This window comes from Cynocephalus volans, chromosome 7 (genome assembly GCF_027409185.1).
Source record: "Cynocephalus volans isolate mCynVol1 chromosome 7, mCynVol1.pri, whole genome shotgun sequence".
In the NCBI taxonomy this organism is placed as follows: Eukaryota; Metazoa; Chordata; class Mammalia; order Dermoptera; family Cynocephalidae; genus Cynocephalus; species Cynocephalus volans.
In genome coordinates, this window is record NC_084466.1 from 81851091 (window position 1) to 81876523 (window position 25433).

The window sequence follows — 25433 nt, forward strand, 5'->3', positions numbered from 1 at the left end:
GTGTGTCTCCCTGTCTCTCTCTGTCTGTCTCTCTGTCTCTGTCTCTGTCTGTCTCTCTGTCTCTCTGTCTCTGTCTCTCTCTGTCTCTCTCTCTCTGTCTCTGTTTGTCTCTCTGTTCTCTCTCTCGATTGTACATATCTGTGGGGCACAGAGTTGAACATCAACACTCGTGTGCAGTATGTGATGCTCACATCAGAGTAATTATTATATTCAATAATATTCTCACTGTTATTGCTATTTGCGGCCCTTCAGTTCCTTCTCCCTGGTTCATCTTCACCAGAAACCTGATTTCTCCTCTGCTTAAATGGTTAGTGGCGGTTTGAGGACTGACCCCAACCTGGGCCCACTGTGGGGTGTGCGGGGAGGGAAGAGGGTGGAATCACCCTTAATCTCCTGTCACAGCTCAATAATTGACTCAGGATCTTCTCTTTCTGCCAAGTCCCTTCCCCTCACGACTGCCCTTGACTTCCTGCTTCGTGAAGCCCGGGGGAGAGAAAGGCCAAGTCTTAGTAAAAGTTAATATTGATGGTGCTGGAGGGGCCCAGCTTCGTGCTGCTCCAGCTCCTCGTCTGCCCTTCTCGTCCCCACCTCTTCCCAGTAAGACCCCCTGCTCGGGTAATCCTTTTTAAATTGGAGATCGGACTTGTGTTTGGGGGCATATTCCAGAAACAAGGACGCTGGAATAAAGACACTTGGGCCACGTTGTCTCTAAATCACGTCCTCCTCCAGTCCACAGCAGCGCGGAAAGTGGCAAAGGTCGAGCGTGCACACGGTAGCAGCCCCTAGAAGCAGCGCCTGCCCCGGCGGTGCGGGCTCTGCAGCACAGAGTGAAGAGACAAGCAGGCAGGGGACTCTGCAAGCTCGACAGGAGACATGCAGACGGGCACAGGCAGGGCAAACTAAGGTGAGGTGCGGGAGCGAAACTCAACCAGCGCTCAACAGACACTTAATAGTATCAAGGAGGCTTTTCCCCAATGCGTGTGCAGAGGATTCAAGCATGCTGTCTTTTCCATAGCAAAGTCTGGTTTGGTTTGAGCTTTTGTGAATGCAAGCTAAGGGATTGCACAAACATTTCCTTCCAAAAATTAACAATGCAGAGGTGTGAAAAGAAAAAAGGGAAAAATTTCTCCCCATCCTTTCAATTCCATCCCTCTGTGATACAATGTTAACACTCTGGTGAGTGTCATTCCAAGAACTTTTTTGTGCTTACACAAATATATATTACATATAATCTTGTTCTTCCTTTTCTATCTTAAAAAAAAAAAAATGAAGCCACACTTTAGTCTGTAACTTGTTTTTTTCAGTAGTACATCATGGGCATTTGCCCAGGTCATTACACTTAAATCCAACCAATTCTTTTTAATGTCTACTGAGTTTTATAAATATGGATATACTTATTTGTATTACTCATTCATTTATTCAACAACTTCTTTTGAATGTTTCCTATGTTCTGGGTGCTGAGAAAACAACAGTAAACATCACAGATAAAAATCCCTGTTCTTGGGGTGTTGACTTATAGTAGGAAGAGACTTAAACATATTTAACTTACCCATTTCCTCACTGATGGACTCTAGGTGTTGTCAATACTTTGCTATTACAAACCATATAAAGGTAAACATCTTTTTACATACATCCTTTTGTACTTTTGTATTTTATAAAAATAGGGTACTTAAATTAGAAATGCTAGGTCAAAGAACATGCACATTTTTAGCTTTAATAAATAGAGCCATTGCTTTCCAAAAGGTTTAGCAAGTCACACAATTCACAATGCCCATGAGTGAGTCTCCCTTTCTCCATATCCTCTTTTGCACTAGAGGTTATCTCTTAAGTTTTTGCTGATCTGATGGATAGAAAATGGTAGCCAATTTAGTCTTCCATTCCAAAACTATCAAGCAGGATACCATACTTCAAATGTTTATGGGGCATTTTCATTTTTCTTCTATGATTTGTTTGACTCTATTCTAGTAAACAGAACTAAAAGAAGTGGAGTGAGTTCTTATACATTCCAAGTCTTGTACTTGATTCTTTAACTAAAATTACTTCATTGGGTCATTGCAGCAACCAACATCGATCTCTATGCCTTAGGTTCTAATACAGGACTTCGTGTATTAGTATCAAACACCATGCTGTTTCAGCCTCTATTGAGTCTGATCTCTGAATGGGGCAGACTTTCTAAATATAAAGGCAAAGTAAGAAATTACAAAGAAAATAATAGATAGCTATCAAAAACATCATTTCCAAAATTTAAAAGCAAATAATAAAATGACAAAAAAGTATTTGCTACAAAAAAAAAAAAAAGACAGGATTGCTATTCTTAATATATGAAAAGTCCAATGCAAAATGAAGAAAAACAGTAGAGTTTTAAAGAAATATGAGCAAATAACACCTTTTAAAAATCCAATACTCAGTGCTGGTCAGGTTATGATAAAACAGACACCTCCTACACCAGTAATAAGATAGTTAATTTATATGTATTATATATATGTGCAACTGGCTGATATGTGGATACAAACCCTTGACCTTGGTGTTACGAGGCTGCACTCTAAATGGGTCAACCGGCCAGTTAATATGTATTTTTAGATGGAAATTTGGCAATAAATTTTACTAGTCTTAAAATGTTCACACTCATTAAGTTCAGTAATTTCATATCTAGAAACTAGTATAAGGAAATAAAAAATAAGGAGTTGGAAATAAGTGTTTTAGATAACTAAATTATGGTACACACATTCAATAGAATTATCTAACCATTAAAACTGCTGTTTGTGTGTTTTTTTTTTTTTTTACTTGTAAATTTCTTGTACAAAAAACTGCTGTTTTCAAAGTATTTAATGGCATGGGGAATGCTTATTCTTTTTGGTTCATACATCAACAAAGGCAAGATACAAAAGAATATATACAGTATGATCTTTTGCAAGTATGTAGTGGCGGTAGGTGAAAAATGGTCCTCCACCCCCCCCACCCCCCAAACATATCCATGTCTTAATTTCTGGAACTTGTGAATGTTATCTCTCATGGCAAACAAATGGACAAACAAAAAATCAAAACTAAACCTAAAAGAATCTTGATGTTGGCCTTGAAGATTGGAGTGGTGCAGCCACAAGCCAAGGCATGCCACAGCCACCAGAAGCTGGAAGAAGCAAGGAATGAATATTCCCTACAGCCTCCAGAGGAAGTGCAGCCCAGCTGACACCTTGATTTTAGCCCAGTAATACCAGTTTTGGACTTCTGACCTCCAGAACTGTGAAAGAATACATTTCTGTTGTTTTAATCCATCAAGTTTATGATAATTATTATAGATGCCCAGGAAACTATTACAACAGCATTACTGTTATTTATTGCTGTGTAACAACAAACAACTGAAAATTTAGTGCCATAAAACAACAATTTCATTATGATCATGGATTTTATAGGGCAGGAATTTAGACAGGGTACAGCAAGAATGGCTTATCTTTACAATGTCTGTAGCCTCAGCTGGAAGACTTGAATGATTGGGGCTGAAATTATCTAAAAGTTTCTTTACCCATATATTTGGTGCCTTGGTTGAAATGAGTCAAAAGTTGAGCTCATTTTGGATTGTTAACCAGTGTGGGGAAAATAGGATAATTTAGGCAGGCTCCCTTGACTCAGGTCTGGTTGGGAGTCGCACATTTCTTGTAAACAAGTTGTGTGTGGGTGGAGTTAGTGCGTGTGCACCCACATATCTTTTTAGTTAATTGCTATTGTGTGTTCTTCAGTTTGTGAAGCAGAAGCTGGCCGGCAGAGCTCGCCTCTAAAAATAGAGCATGTTTTCTCTGCTCGCAGCTGCTCAGTTTTCTTTGGACTTTGCCAGTAGCAGTTGAGTTTCGGAGTTTCTCTTTGGACTGCCTAGGTACCAGATGTGTGTGTGCTGAATAAAGACTATTCCTTCTTCAGCCAAGGCTCTGAGGACCTTCTTGCCGGTTACCTAGCTCATAGACCAGCGTGTGAAGGGTTTGTGAATGGGCTTGAGGGGTCTGTGATCTCCAGACCCAGCCCTAGCTCTACAACCAGAGTTCCTCTTCCTGTGGCTTGGGCTTCCTCAGGGCTGTCAGACTTCTTACATTGTTGCTCAGAGCTCTGATAGTTAGTGTTCTCAGTGAGCAGAGTGGAAGCAGCATGAACTATTATGAGCTATCTTTAGAACTGGCATAGTGTCACTTTCACCACCACTTTCAATTGATTGAAGCAGTGACAAGCCCTCCCAGATTTGAGAGGAAGGTACATAAATCTACCTCTTGGGAGGAATATCAAAGAATTTGCAGCCACGTTTCCAAACTGCCACAGTTTGCCCCATGCACACAAATTATTTACATTCTTCTGTAACCAAATTCTCTCCCCGCAAAGTTTCATTTTATTATGGCACTGGACTTTTGCTCAGGGCCCAGGATCTCATAATCTAAAGCTGGTCCAGGTTCAGATGAGGCTTCTTGATGTAAGCTCCTTATGGTTCCTCTTGATCTGAAAACTTATGAAACGAAGAAACAAGTTTTCTGCCACTCCTTAAACAAACCCAACTAAACCAAATAAACCCAACATACAATGGTGTAGGTATAGGATGAATGCTATAGATATTCCTGTTCTGAAGTGGAGATAATGAAAACTCATAGTAGGCATTGATTTATATTAATTCTGAAATCCATATGAGAATATGTTGCCAATTTATTCATGAGGGCTCAGTCCTGCTCACTGGGAGTGACTATCTGAAACTTTTTTCTCTACTTGTAGTTCTTTGTTCCTATTTTCTGAGTCACACTTCCTTTTCTATAAAAAGTAGTCTTTGTTTGCAATTTCTTCAGCTTGCTTTCTGCCTATAGAAGTTTGGGAAGCCTCATTTCATTTTGTGCTATCTCTGTTCTTTCAGTCCAAGCTGACATAATTCCTTTAAAATATTTGTGGGTTTCTTATATATCAATTTATAAAATCCATTACATTAGGTAAATCTACACCCACAAATCTCTTTGCAATGACCCTTCTGTACCTCAGGCTCCCCACGAGGCTATTCTGCAATAATGCCCTTAAGATTTTTAGAAGGCCTATTGTTTAACAAAGGTTGTTTGTGAGGCTTACCCAAGAATCCTTAGAAGGCCTTTTGTCTAGTTGAAAGAGTCAAGGAAGCACCAGTTATACCTTTCTTAGATCCTAACAAGGAGTTTTAAAGTCACCTGTTTGTATTCATTTTTATTCTGAGAACACATTTTTTTGACAGTGTCCTGGGTTTGATCTTTGCTCAGAGGTCTTGTCTTACTTTGAGAATCTTCTGCTGGATAAGTTTCAGCTGAGAGCCCTCTATATTTCCTCTTAATTCTACATGAAAACTGATGAATGTATTCTTTAGCTCATCTTTATCCTTTCACACTTTAGGTAGGCAGCTGAAAGAAGCTGGTGGCACCTTTAATACCCTGATCAGAAATCTCCTTAGCTAGATCACTGAGCTTATTAAGTACATTTCCTATTTTCCATATTACCTCAGGTGACAGTATTGCTAAATTTTCTGAAAATACATGACAAATGTTATCTTTCCTCCAGCTTTCCTCACTTTGTTCAAGTGCTTACTATCAGCTTTCCCAGTGCCTGTCTGGCTTCTCCCTGCCACCTGGTCCCCAAACCTATACTACATGTTTTACTGTTGGCTGACTACTCCATGGTAGTTATGTTTTAGGCATTTTTATGGCAACACCCTATTTCCAGGTACCAAATGCTGTTTCTTTTATCTATTAGCATGTAGCAAACCACCTCAAACCAAGAGTATTTTTAATACATTCACAGTTTAAAATAACACAAACTTATTCTCTTACAATTCTGGAGATTAGAAGTCTAAAATCAAGGTGTTGCAGGGCTGGTTCCTTCTGGAGGCTTCCTGGGGGAATTCATTCATTTCCTTGCCTTTTCCAGTTTTTAGAGGCCACCTGCATTTCTGGGCTGTTTGCCTTTCCTCCCCTCATTCCAGCCTCTTGCTGCCACAGTCATCACACAGCCTTCTCTGTCATCACATCTCCCTGTGTCATTTCAAGCCACTAAGTTTGTGGTAATATGACGGAAGCAGTGTGAAACAAACACAGGAACTTTGTGTGTGTCCTTTCTCTGTGTTCTTCTCTGCCTCCAGGTTTTTGCTGCAGCTGTCCTCTGGTGTGGAACTCCCTCTGCCAGTGCCTTCCTCCCCCAGCTTGCCTACCTCAAGACAAGCTCTGCTAAGATTCCTCTGAAGCCTCCAGGCTTAATTTCTCCTTCCTTTGTATTCCCTGAACACTTTATATAAATCATATTATGTCACTTATCATACTGTATTATAATTTATCTTTTTACTTGTCTAATTCTTGCTTTTGATGACAGACTTCTTGAGGGCAGGGATCCTATATTTTGCCTCTTTCTATCTCCAGTCATCAGCACAGTCCTTGGTAACTAGTAAGCAGTTCACGCAGGTTTATGAGACAAAAAACAAACAAACAGAAAACAGCAATAAGGAATCCCACTGTGTCAATAGCCTCTTAACAGAGGCATCTTGCTCTGCAGAACTTGGTGTTCTCTGGCCAGGGAAGGATGGAACTGTGTCTTACCATCTCCTTGCTGCTCATCTCAGGAAAACTTCCATTCCTTTCCTGGTCAGCCTCACCTTGAACTGTGAGGTCCGATGAGGGCATCCTACATGAGATAGCCTTCCGAAATACTGTGCAGTTGGACCCCATGTCATTATTTCTGGTTGCTGAGCCTCTCCAAGTCAGCCAATGATTAATGAGGTGAAGAAGGGTTTCCAGACTTCTGAGAGCAGACCTGGTTGTAACTTGATACACCTGTTGCAATTTTTGCAGGAAAAGTGACAATAATGCAGTCAACATTCTTTTACACAAAGCTTATTTTTCTCAATATAAAGTAAGGTTCAAATGAGAAAAAAATTTAAAAATTCACCAGCGATCCCTCTACTCAATCACTGATAACATTCAAAACGTTTATTTTTAATTTTAAAATTAGTACATTCCCATTTTTAAAAATAGAAACAATGCAGAAGAACATAAAGTGAAATGAAAGGAATGCCCAATTACACTCCCCAGAGTTTACTATTAATATTTGGTTATAGTTTTGTCAAGTCTTCTTTTTTTTAAACTATAGAGCACCTCTTTTAAGAAAACAAGACCTCAATAATAGTAATGGGAACAAGTAAAACATTTCACAAAATCTACGCAGATCAATTAATTTCTTTCTTTCTTCTTATTTTTAATTTAAAAAATTTTTTGGTGGCTGGCCAGTATGGGGATCTGAACCCTAGCTCAATTAATTTATTTTTAAAAAATCCTAGTCTTGTGTTTACAAATAGCTAAACAAATCATGTCAGGCATCACAACAAGGCGTAAGCCCTATAGATACACAAATCGTCTCAGGTATTCAGTACGGAGCGGGCAAGGAGAATGGTGTTGATGAGGACTCTTCTGGCACTTCACCAGCACTGCTTGCTCACCCATATGACACCTGAAGTTTGTAAAGGGCAAAAATAATATAGCTGAAGATGAGGTCTTAACCCACCTTTAGAAGTTAACTGCTGAACTAAGTAAAGAACACTGGACTCGTGAGTTCCTATTTCTGGTCTCTATTCCACTTTTCCTCATTATTTAGGATTGACACCTATGTGGTACTATCACTTATAAGTGACACCTTGGATAAATAAATAACATGTGTGAAGTGATTTTATTTAACCTCCAAGGTTAAATAAAGTTCAAGGTGAAGCCATAGAGTTTACCTGTCAATGCAGCTTTAGTTGTGACTATTTTCAAGAATACAAACTGTGGCTGATTTATTTTCTTTAAACACGATCTATGCATACTTTCCTGAATCAGCTACAAGGCTGGCCTTGGAAAAGCAGCCTCATTACTTCCCTGAGAAACTGTTTACATTTGCAAAATAGGTTGAGGAGGTTAACATTTGAACTGAATGCTGTTTACTCTCATGACAGAGCAGGAGACAGGGGCTCCACGAACAGTAATGAGAACCTTATAAAATTCACACTGTTACTCCACACTTCTCACAACCCACCTCCACCTCTGGATTTTGCTTTCTGGAGATGTCTTTTCCATCTATTCACCTTTGCTTTCCCAGCATCTAGCACAGGAGGGGCCCATAATTATATGCTACACTGACTGATTGATAACTAATTAATTTGTACATTCATCAATTCATTCAATAAGCCCATCACGAAGACTTTCTACTTTTCAGGGCGTGGTGATAGGGGCTAGGGACACAGAAAGGCACTACATGTTGTTGACTGGCCCTCATTATCCATTTCTAACTCATCTATATTATTCTCTGTAAAGCATTTGCTGGAAGGCTGAAAACTACATTTTCCAGAGTTTTAGCAGCAAGACTTATAGGTGCCATGAAGCCAGTAAGATTCATTCATGCAATATCTGGAAGGCAGAAAGAAGACAGGGGGCATTCTTCTTGTCACAGTTATAGGTGACTGGTGCTGTCAGATGTATTTGCATAGCCAAATCCACATTCCACTATCTGGCCATCATCTTCTTGGATATAGGGTAGAGCTGTGGTAGTATCAGTAGCTTTCAGACCTCTGGTATTACAACAGTGGTGATATGACCTTGAAGCCAAAAGTTTTGTGGGCTGCCTTTCAGTGATTTCATAAATACCTAATCACCTTTTGCTTGAAGTTCCTCAAGTGGTTTCTATTTTCTATACGGAAACTTTTCTGATAAAAGAAATAAATACAATGAAATCATTGCCCTTTAGGAACTTATTATCTCTTAGGAAAGATAGATAATGCAACTTGAGTAGGAATATAATAGAGGTACAAGTGGAAAAGGTGCTATGGGAATAAAGAATAAGTTGAAACTGAGAAGCGCGATTCGTTGGGGGCCATCTTAGAGACTAGCCCTTCCAGTCAGAGGCAAAAGAACATTGTTTGGAGGTGATAAAGTGAATTTTAGGAACTGCACATAAACCTATGGGCTCAGAGAATAAAGGGGCCTGACAGTCCAAGCTGAGGGACTTAAACTTGGCCCTTCAGACTATAGAAGTTACTGAAGAGCTTTGGCAGATGGAGACACATTTGCATTTTAGAAAGATCCCTTTGGCCTAAGAGAAGTGTGGGGTTGGATTTGGGAAGACAGGGCTAGAGAGAGCTCTGGCAGTGGAACTGGTGAGGAAGGAGCAGTGAAGGAAAAACTGTGGCAGGGCATGTGGAGAAGGAAACAGATTTGAGAGAGTTCCGGGAGGCAGAACGAACAGCCTCCAATATTCTAAGATTGTGGTGTGATTAAGAGGATTTGAATATATATGGGGACATTTATCTTTATATACTAGATTTTGCCACATGTATTTTTATTATGAAATATCTTATATATACATAACACATTATATGTATATATAAATATATGTGCATATATATGATTTTTAAATATATATAACATAAGAAATGTATATTCTCAAAGTTTCTGGTGCAAAACAGAATGTGAACTTTGTGTAACATAATGTTTTAAATTAATGATACAGAATTCCCCCATATTATTTCTTAATAACATGTCTTATGGGAACAAAAGATGCCCTGTCTTTACTGGGACCCCATCTAACCACAGCAATTTCTAAATGTAACTTTAATAAACATTCAACATCTAAACCCAGTCTTCAAATGGATAAGATAAGTAGTCAGATATTTCACATAGATGAACTGAGTGTCATGTCTTGGCTGGTCACTGACAATCCATGTGGGTTCTCCAAGGAGTCAAGAAGGAAGGCTGAAAGAAAAATACAAATCCTGTCATTTCCCCCTTAACTATCCATCCTTGTCTTCAAAGCACATTATATGCCTCCCTGGTCCAGGATCTAGTCAGGAGACTGAAACTACACCAGTTAACTTATCAAAGAGAAGAATCAGGTATTAGAAAATTAAAGTAGAAAGTGAGCCCTAAGGTATCATGGACGTAGTAACTGCAAAAAGCAGCTACCAGTCCTATGGCTGAGGCAACAAAGTAAAGAGGGTGTGAACACAAAAACTTAGAAACTTGAAGGATAGGCCCCACAGAGCTGGGGCTCAGACCCAGGGAGAGGCTGTGGGCCAGCAGGTGTTGATGTCTTTGTGAGACTGTTGATGTCTTGGGGGTGGGAGGGTTGCTGATCCTGGAGAAACTGAAAGCTGTAGTAAACCGCTGCTAATGAAATAAACTGCCACTACCAGAAGAAGAGTGGCTGGGCTTGCACTGACATGAACTGGAAGCAGCAAGGAAGAAACGAGTCATCCCTCCAGCCTTCAGCCTTCAAGCCTCTCTTGTGCCCCATACTGACTGGAAGAGCCTGACCAGTGGCAAGATGCCCAAGGAGAAAAGTACTTTTTGGCATCTCAGCCCATCTCCACCACCACAAAATATGGGAAGGACACATTTGATGGTGAGAAATAAGAGCTTAACTATCATATCATGTTTGAAAAGTATTTGGCATGAGTTTTTCTCTCTTCCACTCATTTACACCCTAACTTTTTGTCTCCAAAGAGGATTTGAGTTGGTTTCCAGTAAAGGAACACATGGAATAGGACATTTAAAACAAAAAAGTTTAAAACAGATAAAATTAAAATTACATACCATTCAGAGAAGTGTTTTCAAAACTTTGTAGGGCAGCCAAAGTAGAAATACATTTTGTATTATGATTTATTAGGTATATACATACATAACTGAAAAAATTTCATGAAGCAATCCTTATTCTCACTATGCATAATGCACTCTGATATTTTCTATTTTATTTTGTATAATTAAAAAAAAATCTGGTAGCAGCCCACTAAAGTGACTTCATCAGTTACTAATTGGTTACAACCTACTGCTTGAGAAACACTGATTTAGAGGAAGTGGTTGTATATAATAATATACTATATCAGAAGGGTGATGAATGGTAAATACAGAACTGGAAGTGAATTTTTCTGATTGAAAATCTCAGCCTTCCTCAAAGTTCTATGCCAGGATGAGACACATAGTCGAGCAATGATTGAATAGCAATTTTAGTTCTGGCTTTCTGATTGTACTGGACTGAATTATGTCTCCCCCAAACTCATTGAAGCTTGAATTGTGTTCCCCAAGTTTTATGTATTAGAAACTTAGCCCCCACTGTGACTGTCAAGAGGGTGGGAAATCCTATTCTGGTAATTGAAAGGAGGAGCCTTGAAGAGGTGATTGGATTGTAGAACTGTGCAGTAGTGAATGGATTAAAAATGGTGGTCAGGGGCATGGTTCTGAGGGCTTTAAAAGAAGAGAACAGTCTGTCTTTCTTACTCTCTGCTTTGCCATTTTTGCAATGTGATACTCTGCCATCACTGTCACCACGACCAAGAACTTCACCAGCTGTTTTCTCTGGACTTCCCAGCCTCAGAAACTGTAAGCATTAAATTTTGTTTTCTTTATAAGTCACCCAGTTCTGTGTATTTTTTTTTTATGAGCAACAGAAAATACAGAATAAGCAACAGACTAATACACTGATAGACAAGGCAAACAATGGGTTGTATCGTGCTCATTGTTTGATGAAAGCGAGCACACAAGTTTGTCTGAACAAGCTTCCTGCTAGCACTAAATTCCAGGACATGGGATCCATATATGGGCTATTGTACAATAGTGAGTATTATTTTCATCAGTGGTTTTTTGGAAAACATTAAATTATTATGACAATTTTGTATATAGACCGTTGGTAACAGTGCTGGAGACTATGAGTTGTCCCCGACATCCATTTGACCCTTCCTTGTTTAATGTTGTACCTCCTCCCATTTTTGATTAGACAAATGGCCATCCACAATAAAAACTGCATTTTCCAGCCTGCAGTGCATCTAGGTGTTTTCATATAACTAAATTGTGTTTATGAGGTGTAAGCAGGAATGGTATATGTAGCTTTCATTAAAGGAGACTGTATTTGTTTTCTATTGCTGCAATAACAAATAGCCACAAATTTAGCAGCTTAAAACACCACAGATTTTTTTTTATCTCACAGTTTCTGTAGGTCAAAAGTCCCCCTTGGCTCAGCAGGTTTCTCTGCTCCAGCACTCACAAGGTTGAAATCAAGTTACAGGCTGGCTGGGCTCTTAGCTGGAGGTTCTGGGAAGAATCTGCTGCAGAGCTCTTTCAGGTTATTGGCAGAAAGAAACCAGGTCCTTGTGATTAGAGGACTGAGGTCCTGGTTTCCTTACTGACTGTCACCTGGGGCAGCCCTTAACTCCTAACGGCCTCTCTCTGGTCCTTGCAGGAGGGTCCCTTCATCTCAGAGCCAGCAATGGCTTGGCAAATCCTCCTCACACTTGGAATCTCTCCAACTTTTCCTTCTGCTGTATCTCTCAGATTCTAGCTAGAAAAAGTTCTTTGCTTTGAAGGGCTGGTATGGTTGGATTGGGCCCATGGGGAAAATCCAGGATAAAACTCCTTATTTTAATGCCCTTTACCTAATCGCACCTGTAAAATCCTTTTTGCCTTGTAAGGGAACATTCACAGGTTCAAGGGATTACAAGGTGGACATTTTTCCATTTTTAATGGGCCATTATTCTGCCTACCACAGAGGTGTATCATTCTTCCTTGATTCTTCCCTCCTGCTGCTTAGAAAGTGGGAGTTATGCTGGAGTGCCCTATGGGACTGGAGGGGGCAACAATTTAGGTATAGTGGAATGGAAAGTTGAAGCAGTGTGGATCCCAGACAACTCTGGAGGAGCACTCCAGTCCTGGATTACTTACTTTCAGACTTCCATGTAAGAGAGAAATTAACCTCACTCTTAAGTCACTGCTATTTGGGGTCTTTATTAGTCACAGACAAATCTGTAACATCTAAGAAATGACATAGTGAGGAAGTCCTAGGGCAACCTCTTATTCTTGGGGGCCTCTTATCCCTAAACAAATTCCACTTTGTCAAGCCACTTTTTATCTTCAGTCATCAGGCTAACCTGAAATTAGTTAAAACACGTATGCTGTGCTTTTCATGTAAAGGAGGTTGCGTGTGGGCATCAGTGCTGTTGAAAGTGGAACTGGTTTTTGTCTCTGTGTTTTACAGAAGTGGTGGTTTATTTTTGCTCGTGCCTGGTCAGCACTGATGAGACTGTACTGTTGAGACGCTCTCTTGTGAAGAGCCAGGAAAAGACCTAGCAGTCCCCATCAGAGGGAGGACCCGAGTGCCCCAGGGTAAAGGGCATGCATCCACCTTGTGTCGCTGTCCATACATCCACCTTGTGTCACTGTCCATACATTCAGCTGTGTTGCTGTTGTAGCCTCCCCTGAGGCTCACTGAGCAAAGTACTGTTTCTGATCTAGCAGGACAAGAAAGGCCTCAGCTTCTGGAGGAGCCACGTGTTTCTAAAGGGCTCCATTTACCCAAGTACATACTCTTTACGTAAGTTGTTTCATTTAACCCTCACAACAGCTACATGGGATGGAATTATTCCCATTCATGGAGGAGTAGGCAGCCTCAAAGGGATTATTTGCCCCAGTTCAGAAAGGCAGTAAAATAGTGAACACAGAACTGGAACTAAACCCCGCCCAGGGTGCTGGGAAACAGCGCTTTTAATTTCCAGAGATTTGGCCAGAGATCCTTCTCTCTCTCCTTCATTGGATCTGCGGACAGAGGAAGCACAAAAGATGGCTTGTGCTTTAACCAAGTCTGTTTCTGTCTCTGTGGAAAGGCCCACTCTTCCACAGGAGAAATAATCTGCTCTACTGCGCTTCTGGTTTAGGAGTTTAGTCTTTCAACATTAAAGCAAATAAACCGTGCATTGATTTATTGCACCAAATCCAAGTATATAGTATTTTTTTTCTTTTTAAAACATTTCTTAGAGATTATTTTGTACATTTTATTGGGTTTATAGAACTATCGAAGTGGAAATAGTGCCATGTAATCTATCAATTTGAAATTGGCAACATTCCCATACATAGCTAAATGTGTGAAAAGTCTGAAATTTTTAGAGCATGTATAAATAAGAGAAATGATTTTTCAATATTTCATAGCTTTGGAAATCAGGCTAATGGTGAATTCAGGTAGAGAATAGATAGATTTTATTCAAGTGATATAGATTACTCACAGTAAAAAAAATTGTTACACTTTTTACATGTGTAATTATCACTAGAAGCGAGAGTTCAGTGCATTCTACATTACAGACAAGAATCTCAAATATGATGATGATGTGTTATATATATGTAAGGTGTCCATATGCTTTATGTTTAGGGAAACACTCCAAGCAATTCAACTTGAAGTTGAATGATAAAATATCACTTAAAGTTAGATGTATCTAAACTTTCAAGAGCCATGACATCTCATCTACAGAGAAAATAATTTTAATGAAAAAACAGGAATAGAATTTTATCATGCCCATTCTATCTTATAGATATATAAATATATCATCCTTTAATATGGTTACCTGGCATTGACAGGCTACCACTAGGTAGCCCAGAAGACCAATATCGGCCAGTCACTTTCACTCTTAAAGCAGCTATTTGTAGCTGCTATTTGCAGAGCTTGACCTCCTCTTTCTACCCAGAGTTTCCTGCTGATCTCTATCCACTGCTCAAACTGTCCTCAGGTAGCAATTTCCTGAAAGCTGGCTGCCAGTGAGAGGCTGCGTCATTCCTAGTTCCTTTGCAGGGAGGCCTTTCTGCTTCCTGCCACCCTGCCTCAGTTTCCCATTAGGTTTATTGCTCCCACATCTGGTTTGTCAGAGCTGTGTTTGAGTAAATTTGATTCAATCTCAACCCAGAACTTCCCTCTTCTGATGCTTCCAACCACTCAATTCTCAGGAGGGTTTGTAGGCAAAACTGTTAAAGACCTTAGTTGTTAAGTTTTTCTTAGAAAGATTAAAAAATTCCTATGGTAGTACTTCAGCGATCTGTCAGCTTCTACCAAAGTTTCAACCTTGTGTCCCTATAAAGACAGCTTTTCTTGCCTTCAAATGTGTGTCAACCCAAAAAGTTGAGTTACCGAGTGAACAGTTTTTATTACCAGCAATGTCATCAGACACTTGGGAGATGGCAGTGCTGGGTGGGAAAAAAAAGTATATAGGGGGCTGGTCAGTTAGCTCAGTTGGTTAGAGCATGGTGCTTGTGCTGATAACACTGAGGGCTCCAGTGTTATCAGCCGGCCAACCTCACCCACCCACCCACCCACCCACACACACACACACACGCATGTATATACATGAAGGTGTCCCTGGCTCCTAGATAGATCTGATCATTGTCACCATGGCAACTCACGTAAAGACACGCCCTAAGCATGAGCACACAAAAACACATAGGCCACACAGGCATATCCAGACCCACAAAGATGGAGAGACTCACACTCAGACACAAACCACACCTACATAGACACAAACACACACGGGGGGGAGGGGGAGAAGAGGGGGATGGAAATATAAGAACAGGTAGATGTCATTAATTTGAAAGCACAGTGCAAATTTAAATTTAATTCACAATTAAATGCAATGAACTGAATTAGTTGAAGGAGAGGATGTGGAAAGGGTGACAACTCTAGACTAAGGGAGCTAAAATTAATTTGGAAAATCCAAGCAATTCTTGTAATTTAAAAGGAAACATTTGGGGAACCTGAGTGACTCTTATTTACTCTGGCAAATTCACCGATAATCAGTTCAATCTCCGCGACTGTGGTGACCATCGAGGGAAGAAGCGATCTTTCTCTTTAAAACTATGAGGTTTCTAGTGGCGCCCAGCTCAGAGTAGGAGCCCAATAAATGTTACTGAATGCGTTCAGGCTCCAGTCCGGGAGCGAAGGATGGAAGTGAATTACAATTAATCCTCTTAGAAACAATAGGCAGGACCTGAAACCACCGCCAACTTTCAGATATTGTTATTGTATGGCATGGGTTCAGCTTTTAGGGTGAGAACTTCGAGTGCCTGTGTTAGCAAACCTACAGGAAGAAATAAGTACTGGAAGAAAAGGACGCATCTTGTTGGTTTCCTATGCACTATTTTTGGCACGGAGACTTGGCAATGTGTGTCCCCAACATGGGAAGGGGACACAAGGGACTTGGGGACACTCACAAGGAGTTCCATAGCCCGGGCCCCCGCCCGCATAGCGGCGTGCTCTTCCCGGTTCTCGACTCGGGTTTCCATTTTCAGTGGCTTACTCTTGAGGGTATGTGCGGTGGGGAACCGGTGCCGGATTTTCCCAATCTCCGCCAGGGTTCGGGAGCTTGAGCAGGGCCAGGACCGTGCTTTGGCCGTGGGCGCGCTCGGGCTCGTCTCGGTGCATGATCAGCGTCTGAATCGCGTAAAGCGCCGGCGGCGCTCCACGAACGTACCTGCCCTCGGGGTCGAAGATTCCTAGAAGAATGGAGGGGCTTGTGGTTCCAGCTCCGGAGCTCTCCGGAGAATGGAGGTTCGTGGAAGTGCAGGCGGGCGCGCTCTCGGACATGTTGATGCTGTGAGCAGAGCCTGGTGTCCGGACGTCCGGGAGCGCACACGCCGAGCCGGCACGCACTTGCGCCAGCTGCGCACAGCGCCTGCGGGGCCCTGCTCTTCCTCCGCGCCGAGAACCCCCTTCCCCCCAGAGCTGTCAGCGGCCACCCGCGTCTGTTCGTTTTATGAGAGCAGCGCGCCAAGCCTGAAGAGCACAGGGAGGCCGAGTCCCGCAGGGGGGAGGGTACGGGGTCACCCCTGGGGTTCTGGGACCTGGAAAGGATCACTTCCTTTGCACAAGAAGTCTTTCTCGGGGCCCAGCTGGCTGTTTTCTTGGCCTCCAGGGACATCTCTTCCTTAAGTGGGCCCCAGCGTGGAGCTCCAAGCGCGCCAGCCCCTCGGAGCCCACGATTCACGTCCAGTTGGCAGAGGGTGACCTCTCAGTGCGAGGTACACACGTCGAGCCCCGCCGGGTTGCCCTGTGCGGCCTGATCTGCACCGCTGCGGCCGGGTCTCCGTCCCGACAACAAGGGCACATCGCCTCCTCCCTCCCCACCCACCACGTGCACTGGCGATGACGAGCCAGGACCCATTCCAAGCTCTTCCGAGACATCAGCTCACTCCATCCTCATTACGAGAGCCCATTGTACAGACGAGGAGACGCAGAGGTAAGTGATTTAATCAAGGCCGCGTGGAAACTGGGAGGGCCCGTGTTCAAGCGCAGGACGGCGGGACTCCCGCGGGTGGAGCGCGCTCCGGCGGCCCCAGCGCTTTCAGCGAAGCTCTGTGACCGGGCCCGGCCCGGGTGGTCGGAGGGCGCGTGTTTGGCCTGAGTCAGCACCCGCGCCCGTGGCTGCCCGAGGACGTGGCCGGGCGGCCTGCGCCTCTTGCCCTGATCTCCCGGCCCGGCCAACGCGCGGCGCCAGATGGGAACGGGAGCCTCGGAGCGGGCGGCGGCTTCGGTCCGGGGGGCCCCCCCGAACGTCCGCTCGGCGCACGATGACAAGTGTCAGCGCCGCCTCTGGCTGGGCAGTGGAGCTCCAGCAAGTCTCACGTGTCGGGTGAAAGCGGCTGCGAGAACGCAGAAGAGTTTATTCACGAGGGAGGGCGTCATGAAACACATCGGCGGGCCCATGAGCAGGGATGAGACGCACAGCGACAGCGTGCGGATTTGCCAGGGCGGAGGAGCGGCCGCGGCCTGGTGGGACAGCCCGGAGCTCCCGGGCAGCGCCTCTCTGACTGCTTCCGGAAGTGACCAGGGCGCCCCCACAAAACCACACCTGCTCCTGCGGAGGGATGGCTACTTTCTGCATACTTGAATCACGCGCTTAAACCTCATTGCAGTTCCACGAGGTAATATTTGCCTCCACTTTACAGGTGAGGAAACTGAGGCACAGAGAGCTCGAATAGTTTTATCAGAGTAATGGGCCAGAATTTGAGGGAGCCGGGGCTCGAACGCAGATTTGCCGGACTCCAGAGCCCGGGCGAGTGTGCTGCAGCCGAGAGAAAGGGCCGGTGGGCACGCAGGAGGAAGCCTGCCTTCCTGACTCACAGGACGCCCTTTTCTTCCGAGGGGCGTTCTGACTCGATTTTTCTCCCTAAAAGAGCAAAACGATACAAAGCAAACAACGGCAGCAGCAACAAAAAACGCCTTCGCCTCTCTCCGTAAAAGGACAAGAAAGCAAAACGCCTGAGGGAAGCCCCGGACTCGAACCGTGGGAGCGCTCTGGAGGGGCCCCTCGGAGAGCCGCGGGGAGGAGCGCGGCGGCCCCAGGAGCTGGAAGCCCACCGGGTCAGGGCACCTCTGCCCCCAACACAAGACACTCCTGGCTCCCGGTCTCAGGGAGGGGGAGGCGAAGGGCAGGGAAGGTGGGGGCAGGGAAGACTCATCCAAAGCAACGTTTTTTTTTTTTTGGAAGAGCCACGGAAAAAGGCCTCGTCTGAGTCCGCAGCTTTGCGGGGAGAGGAGACTGGGCCGCGGTCCTGCGCGACCCCCGGCGGGCCACACTGCGTTGCCGGGCACGTTCCCCTTCAGCGTTAGCCAGCGGCACTCCGAATTCCCGCCGTCCCAGGCTATGTACCGCCTAGAAAGTCATCCTGAGAAGAGACCCTCAAATTAAAAATGAAGCAAAAACGGAAAATGCACCCGTTCATATGCTGCTCCAACTCAAAACCCAAGTGTGATGTTGCTTTAACTACCTGCTTTTCCTAGGTCTAGTACCATAAAATAACGCCGGTTAAATTGTAAAATGAACTGAAAAATCATCTGCAGGAAATGTTTGAAACACAGCGAGAATCAGTTTCCATCTCTTCCCATGTTATACATATTTATTATTTTCCACAAACGACCCGAACACAAGGCCTAGACCACGAAAGGAGGAACTGACCTGGAAGCCACAGACCTGTTTCTAAAGATTTGTTAGGTCATTTAAAACTTTAAATAAAAATAAGGAGTTTTCCAAACGCTTCCATCACGTTTTCACAATTTCTAAAGCTGTGGAAATCACACGGGCTCTGTAAATAGTTGTTTCCAAAGTGGGCCAGGCCACCTGCTTGCCTTAGCACTGTCTCCATGGCCCTGAGACCGGGAGCTAAACCCACATCCTGAACAGAAAGCTCCAGATGTCTTTGGTTTAGTGAATGCTCAGGGTCCCTCTCCCCCCCCCCCCCCCCCGCCATCCAGTTGGGTCTCGCCTTGGCCCCCCAGCAGCAGCATAGGACCGACTGGGGCACACAGCTGCTCCTGCACTGCCCTACACCCCAGCCCCGCCGCTGCCCAGCCAGCCTTGCAGGATGCTCTTTTTCCAGGGGAAGGTGGTGGAAGTGGCTAGAGGAGCAGTAGGAGAAAGAAGGAGGAAGAGCAGGCGAAGAATGAGAAGGAAAACAGCGACGGGGCAGGGACAGGAGGGGGAGGCTCATTCTGTTCCCTGGGCATCAGCTTCACTGCGTCTTGGAAACCGCAAACGCTTTCTTTCGATTGTCTTTAAGCGTAAAGTGGTCACCCAAGTGAGAATGGTTTGGTTCCTGGGCAGATGAAGGCAGGCAGCCCAGCTCGCCTGCTGTGTGGGGTGGGGTGGGGTGGGGGGCTTTCCAATGTGTAGTTCCCATTGTGTTCTCAAGAGTAGGTTTCTCTAAACAGGTCGCATGGCGGAGTGCTGGAGGTGGGGACGCACAAGGGTGGCAGACATCGCCAATGCAATGGTATCCAGAAGAGGCCCCAATATGACAGAAACCAGTGTCTCTTCTCCTTCAGGAAGGTCTGCCAGTATCTCCTTGAGGCGCCTCAATTGGCACGTGCGCCTGGGAGAGCAGGTTCTCCCCTCCCGTCTAGGGGGGCCCGACAGTCCCTGCCCCATCCAACTGCCAGGGCCAGTCGTCCACACCTGGGGTCCTAGGCTCGCTCCCCTTCTTCCGAGAGCGGTCGAAGCCGCCCAGCAGGGAGCAGCCCCTGTCTCTCACCGGGGTTCCTGCGGCCGCCGGGCTGCGACGCTGGAGGGCTGTGGGGACGCGCTAAGGCCGGGCGGCAGGCGGCCCTCTCGGGCGGCGGCGGGGGCAGCTGGCGGCGCAGCACCCCCGGGGGGCGGCGGTGGCGGCAGTGCCAACAGCTCCTCGCCAGAAGTCACGGCGCAGTCCTGCTCGGGCTCCGCTCCCGCGCCACCACCGGCCGTCGTCCCGCCGCCGCGCTTCCTGTCCTCCTCCTTTTTCCACTTCATGCGGCGGTTTTGGAACCAGATCTTGATGTGTCGCTCGGTCAAGTTCAGCATCACAGCCAGCTCCACCCGGCGCGGCCGAGAGATGTACTTGTTGAATAGGAACTCCTTCTCCAGCTCCAGCAGCTGCGCGCGCGTGTAGGCCGTGCGCGTCCTCTTGTTCTCCTCCGGCTCCGCAGCGTAGGCGCCGCCTGCGGGCAACACGGGGCGTGAGACTGGCCGCCCGCCCCCGCCCCGCCCCCCCGAAGCCCAGCCACGCCCTCAGCCCCGCCCTGCCCCCTCAGCCCCGCCACTCCGGCTCTGGCTCGAGGAGCAGCAACGCTCTCACGCTGCTCCAGCCAGAGCCCCCGAGCCCCAGGCCCTGCCCCGGAGGCCAGAGCTGCGCCGGCTGTCACCGCGAGCCAACGTTTGGCTCTCACTGTCCTGTAGTGCTTGTTGAATACGTAACCGACCCGTTCTAGGAAGGCGAGAAAATGCCTTTAATACAGGACAAAACAAAACAAAAAAACCCCAAACTTTCTGACGGTGACCTACTGTAAGAAATACATTTGAGATCACTATCCAGTTCACATAAGGATGTATAACTGACATATGGTTTCATTGGAGGACATGAAACCAACCTTTATCACGTACGATGCTAATTATTCCCATTGTTGGCTATTTCGTTAAAAATAAATGCCGATCTCAACCCGGTGAATGGATTTCACTACCCACCAACGGGTGCAACCGCAGTTTGAAGTTTCTGTGCTAACGCAGCTTAGGACGTATTTTGTTATGTCTGACCACATCTCTCTCTGTAGTTACACTGTAATGGGGCCCAACCTGAGAGCCAGCAGATTCTCTACAATTGTCGTTTAAACCTCAGTCGGGCTTCTGTTCATGAGGAGAAGGAATGCTATTCTGGGGAAAGTCGCATCAGGAGGGGGCAGGACGCTGGCGGCCTCGGACTCAGTGCCCTGGGCCCCAAATGCCGGCAGAGGCAGAGAGGGGGGCACGGGGCGGGCGCCCCGCCGAGGAGCTGAGAGTGCGGGAGGAGTCGGTGGGGCCGGGGCCAGGTGCGAGAAGCCACCAGGAGGCCCCGCCCGGGAGGTGAGCGCCGCACACGCGGTACCTGCCGCTGCGCCCTCAAGGTTCCGAACTTTACTTTTCTGTGCAAAATACCGACTGCACCCGGGCTGTGGGCGTTGGTGCGGGAAGTTCCAGCGAAGCTTCGGCAAGGGGCTGAAGTCAGCGTGTCTTAGGGAGGAGGCAGGGGACATTTCTCCTGTGGCTGTTGGCAAAGCCTTAGAGAGTTAGAGGCCAGTGTGTGGGTGGGAGTGCGTGTGTGTGGGGGTCCTGGGGGGTGCGGGTATGTATGGGGGTGCAGGTGTGGGCTGCGTAGGGAGCCGAAGGGGTTAATTTGACGATGAAACCCGCCCGGGTTTCTCCCCAGGCGGAGCAGAGGCGCCAGAAGCCGAAGCGGCGTCCCTGGTCATTGCAGGCGTCCTGCTCCCTGGGGGGCAGCTCCGTTTCCTGGGTCTTCACTGGCCTGGGAGAGAAGCTAGGGGGCCTGATGGGAACATTAGGAAAGGCCCTCAAGGTTCTTAAACTCAACCCATAACCTCCCCTAGGCTGCCGGCCTCTCCGAGGCTCTGGGAGAGGCTGCGCGGGGTCCACCACCCCGGAGGACCTGTGCCCAGGACGAGGCAGCAGGGGATGGAGGTTGAGGATGGAGGCTGCTGCTGGTGTTGCCGGGGAGGAGCCCGGGGCCCCAGGGCTGGGCCCTTCCGCGAGGCGCCCTGTGAGGCGGTCTAGGTGCCAGGCGGCTAGCGCGGCTGAGGCAGTTCAAGGTTTTCGGAAGTCACTATTGTCATTAGTAGTCACACTCGGACTGCGAATGAGAGCCCTTTGGCCACTTCGCTCTGCCCAGGGGCGTGAAAACGCACTGGACGCAGGCGGGTGGGTCCGCCAACGCTTCCAGTCCGGCTCCTTGGAAAGTTTCCCGCGAGTACCGCGGGGGCTTCCAGAAGGGAGCGGAGGCCGGCCCTTCCCCGCAGGCGGAGCGGGCGGTGGGTCCGATGGCGCCGGCAAAGACCTCTGCAGCCTGGCCTCCCGGCCCGAGGGTCGCCCTCTGAGGGTCCCCCCGACCCCCGCGCAAGGCTGCCGATTTCCCTTCGGGTTTTACTTCCTGGTTTCTTGGGTCCGCCTGAGCCCCAGCTCCAGCAGAGCAGGGCTGACGCCCCCTGTGGAAGGGTGGGGAAGACAGCCCCCCTCAGCAGTCCTCTCTCAGCGTCCCCTCGCCCTGTTCCCGCGGAAGCCCAGGCTAGGAGGGCAGTAGCTGCGAGGCCCGGGATGCTGGGAACGCGCGTCTCCAGCGCGCGGCGGGAAGGGGCCCCCGGGGAAGGCAGCCGAGGCAGGAAACTACCGGCCGAGAGCCCGCCACCCCCATCCCGCTCCGAGGTGCCAGCCTCCCGGCTCCCAAGGAACCAGCGTTTCCTGAGGCTCTGGGGCCTTTGGCCCGGGCCGCGCGGCCTGGATAAGTACGAAGAGGAGCCTAGGCGGCATCTGCCGTCCTCTTCTCTCGGGGTTCGCCAGAGGTGGGGACAATTGCAGCCGAGTGTAGGCTCAGTCCTGCCTCAGGACCGTTGCCTTAAGCGAGTCAGTGAACTAGAAAGAGGTGAGACCCCGGGACCCTGGGCGAGCCCGGCTCTTCCTCCTCCCCTCCCCCCGCAAAGAGGCTTGGCCGCGCCCGGGTCAGTGTCACGCAGGGCTGCGCAGACCCTGCACACGCGGCGCCCAGGATGGGGCGGGAGCAGATCGAGCCTCTTTTCCCTTCTCCCGGCTGTCAGTTAAAAAGGGGGAAAAAAAAAAAAAAAAAGGCAACTGTTTGAAATGCAGGTGTGACCAGAAGTAGCTGCAGCACGGAAGCGATAACATTGTGTAGCGGCGGTGGCACAGGCCGCGCCGGAACTCGCCGCCAGCTCGGGGCGGGGAAGGGACTTGGGGGCTGCTCGGCGTCTCCGCCTCCCAGCTCAGGGAGAAACCTTCTGTTACACGTCGGCGTGCAGGGCCGCGGGAAGCCCAGGCTCCTTCCTCCCTGGGCCGGCCGTGCAGGGAGGCGCATCTCCTTCAAACTTACTCCCTGGGAATCAGCGCGGGAAGACCCCTTCAAACTCTTTCGGTTGGTCAGAAAGGGACTAGCATCTCCGGCGCCTCTTCTGCTGCCCGGCTGCGAGGCTAGCGGCCGGCTTTCCGTCTCGCGGTGAGAGCCTCCCCCCGCCTGACCCCCGCTCCTCCCTGGTCTCCCCACCGCCTTTCGCCACCAGGGCCACCGGACATTTTGCGGGGTTGGATGCAGTTTTCCTTTCCTTTCCTTCCTATCTTTCTGAATCTACCCAGCACCCCGAGACTGCCTGCGCTTCTCTAACGAAGCCGCCGGGGCGGCCCCGGGGACTGAGTGGACCCGGGGCTTTGAAGGTGCTCTAGGGCCTGTACCAGAGACACCCTGGGCCCTGCTCGGCTGCCTCGGCGCGCACGGCCGGGGAGTCTTGGGCTGCCGGATACCCTGAATCCCTGAGCTTGGCTAGGCCTCGGCTGTCTGGGGACGGGGCTAGGAGCTCACCGGCTTCTGGAGAAAAGATGGGCTCGTCGTACAGGGAGGGAAGGAGTGTAAGCTCTCAGGAAGAAAGCTGGATGGGGAAAGATGCTCCAATTGGACCAGATAAGCGCTTCCCTGCAGGATGGCCTCGTTGGCTTCCTAGTGTAGTGTAGTCCGACCCTGGGTTATTCAAGGGGGCTGGGGCCTGGAGCAGGATAAGGGCAGCGAGGCCCAGAGCGCAGAGGAGGAAGGGGCGGGGAGCCAGGCTTACCTGCCCACTGGCCTTTCCACGCGTGAGCTTTGGTAGACTTCATCCACGGGAAAGGCAGCTGGACGCGGCTGGGCTCCTCCAGGGCACTGGGCTCCGCTCCGTCCCGGAAGGGTCCGGCGTGCGGGTGGGGAAGCGCGAGCTGAGCAGGGAGGTGGTGGTGAAGGTGCGCCACCGCGGGGTCGTCGGCGAGGGGAGGCACCTCGTACGGGGAGATATCCGGGGGACTGCCTTGCTCCAGCGCGCCCAGGGCGCAGGGGAACGGGGGCGGCGGCGGCGGTGGTGGCTGGCGGCCCATGTACAGGCACGCAGGGGGGCTAGCGCTGAACTCCGGCGCCGGGCCCAGCTGGAATGCGCACGGGTCCTTGTAAAGCTGCGTGGCTGCGTAGTACTGCTCCTCGCCGTTCATGGCTGCAGCCGGAGATTGGGGACCAGGAGCCGGGAGTAGGGAGCTGGAGCCGGCGACTTGGCTCTGTGAGGCGCTCCCACTCTCGGCGCCGCCCCCGCTCGCTTTGACAGCTCCGCACTGTTCTCAGAGAAAACCCGCGGCCGGCGGGGACAGGCGGACAGGCCGCCGCGCGATAGGCTCCGCCGTGTCCCACGTGTCTCCGATTGGGGCCATTATTGGCTTGGCTGACTGTCTTTGGAAGAAAGGCCCAGGTGCCCGCGAGCACCTGCGTTTGTTTCAATGTTCTTTCTCAGCCTAGTTTGCTGCACACGCCCGTATGCGCAGCTGGCCGTGCTCTGCAAAGTGGGGCGCGCACGAAAGTATCAGAACTTCTGTTCATTTATGGAAACACGTTCATCGCGCTTTATACGTTTCTATTTTCTTTGTACCTTTGAAAACGCACATAATACATAAGTACACGAATATAATTTTTAATACTCATATGTCGAGGTTGTATATATATTTTTTAACTGTTGGGGAATACTGTCCAAAAAGTTTGCGGACCCCAGCTTTATAGGCCGAAGCAACTGGTTCTATTGTATTTATGAAGTTTGGTCACAATCACCAATGATGTCAGTGAAAGAACACATAAAACGCTATCATTTGTTGTGTATTTTTATCTTACACTGCGCTCCACGTACTCCTGGGGTGTAAACGGTAACTTCAGAGGCATTCACAGTGGCTTTTTACATTTTTTTTGAAGGGTATTGTTAATTTTGATTCTGGAAAATTGGGGCCCATTTGGTCAACTCAGAACGCAGTTTCCCAGTGTGGCAAGCGGGAAAGAAGCGGCCTCCCTCTGTGGCTGGGAGGCCGGGGCAGAGGGTTGGCACGGGGGTTCCAGATCCTGGATGACTCTCCACGGATCCTGAGACCTGGGCCGGAGTCTGCCAGTGGAGAACATCCACTCTTCCGAGTGTGATTGAATTAAGGCAGGCCCGGGGGGGAGTGGGGCGTCTAGAAAAACAAAAACGAAAACAAAAAGGTTGCGTTTTCACGGCAACGTCCACGCGTGGCTTCAACTCATTCGGAAAATTCTGGGCACTCTGAGGCACTTTCC

At 48.0% G+C, this 25433-nt stretch overlaps 1 protein-coding gene across 1 annotated transcript; it reads right to left on the reverse strand.

Moving 5' to 3' along the window:
- Positions 1-19825: 19825 nt before the first annotated feature.
- On the reverse strand, positions 19826-24334 carry PDX1 (pancreatic and duodenal homeobox 1). The gene is made up of 2 exons (XM_063103499.1): positions 23929-24334; positions 19826-20271 (listed from the first exon to the last, which is right to left on the reverse strand). The coding sequence occupies exons 1-2, from the start codon at positions 24332-24334 to the stop codon at positions 19826-19828; spliced, it is 852 nt and encodes a 283-aa protein (XP_062959569.1).
- Positions 24335-25433: the final 1099 nt, after the last annotated feature.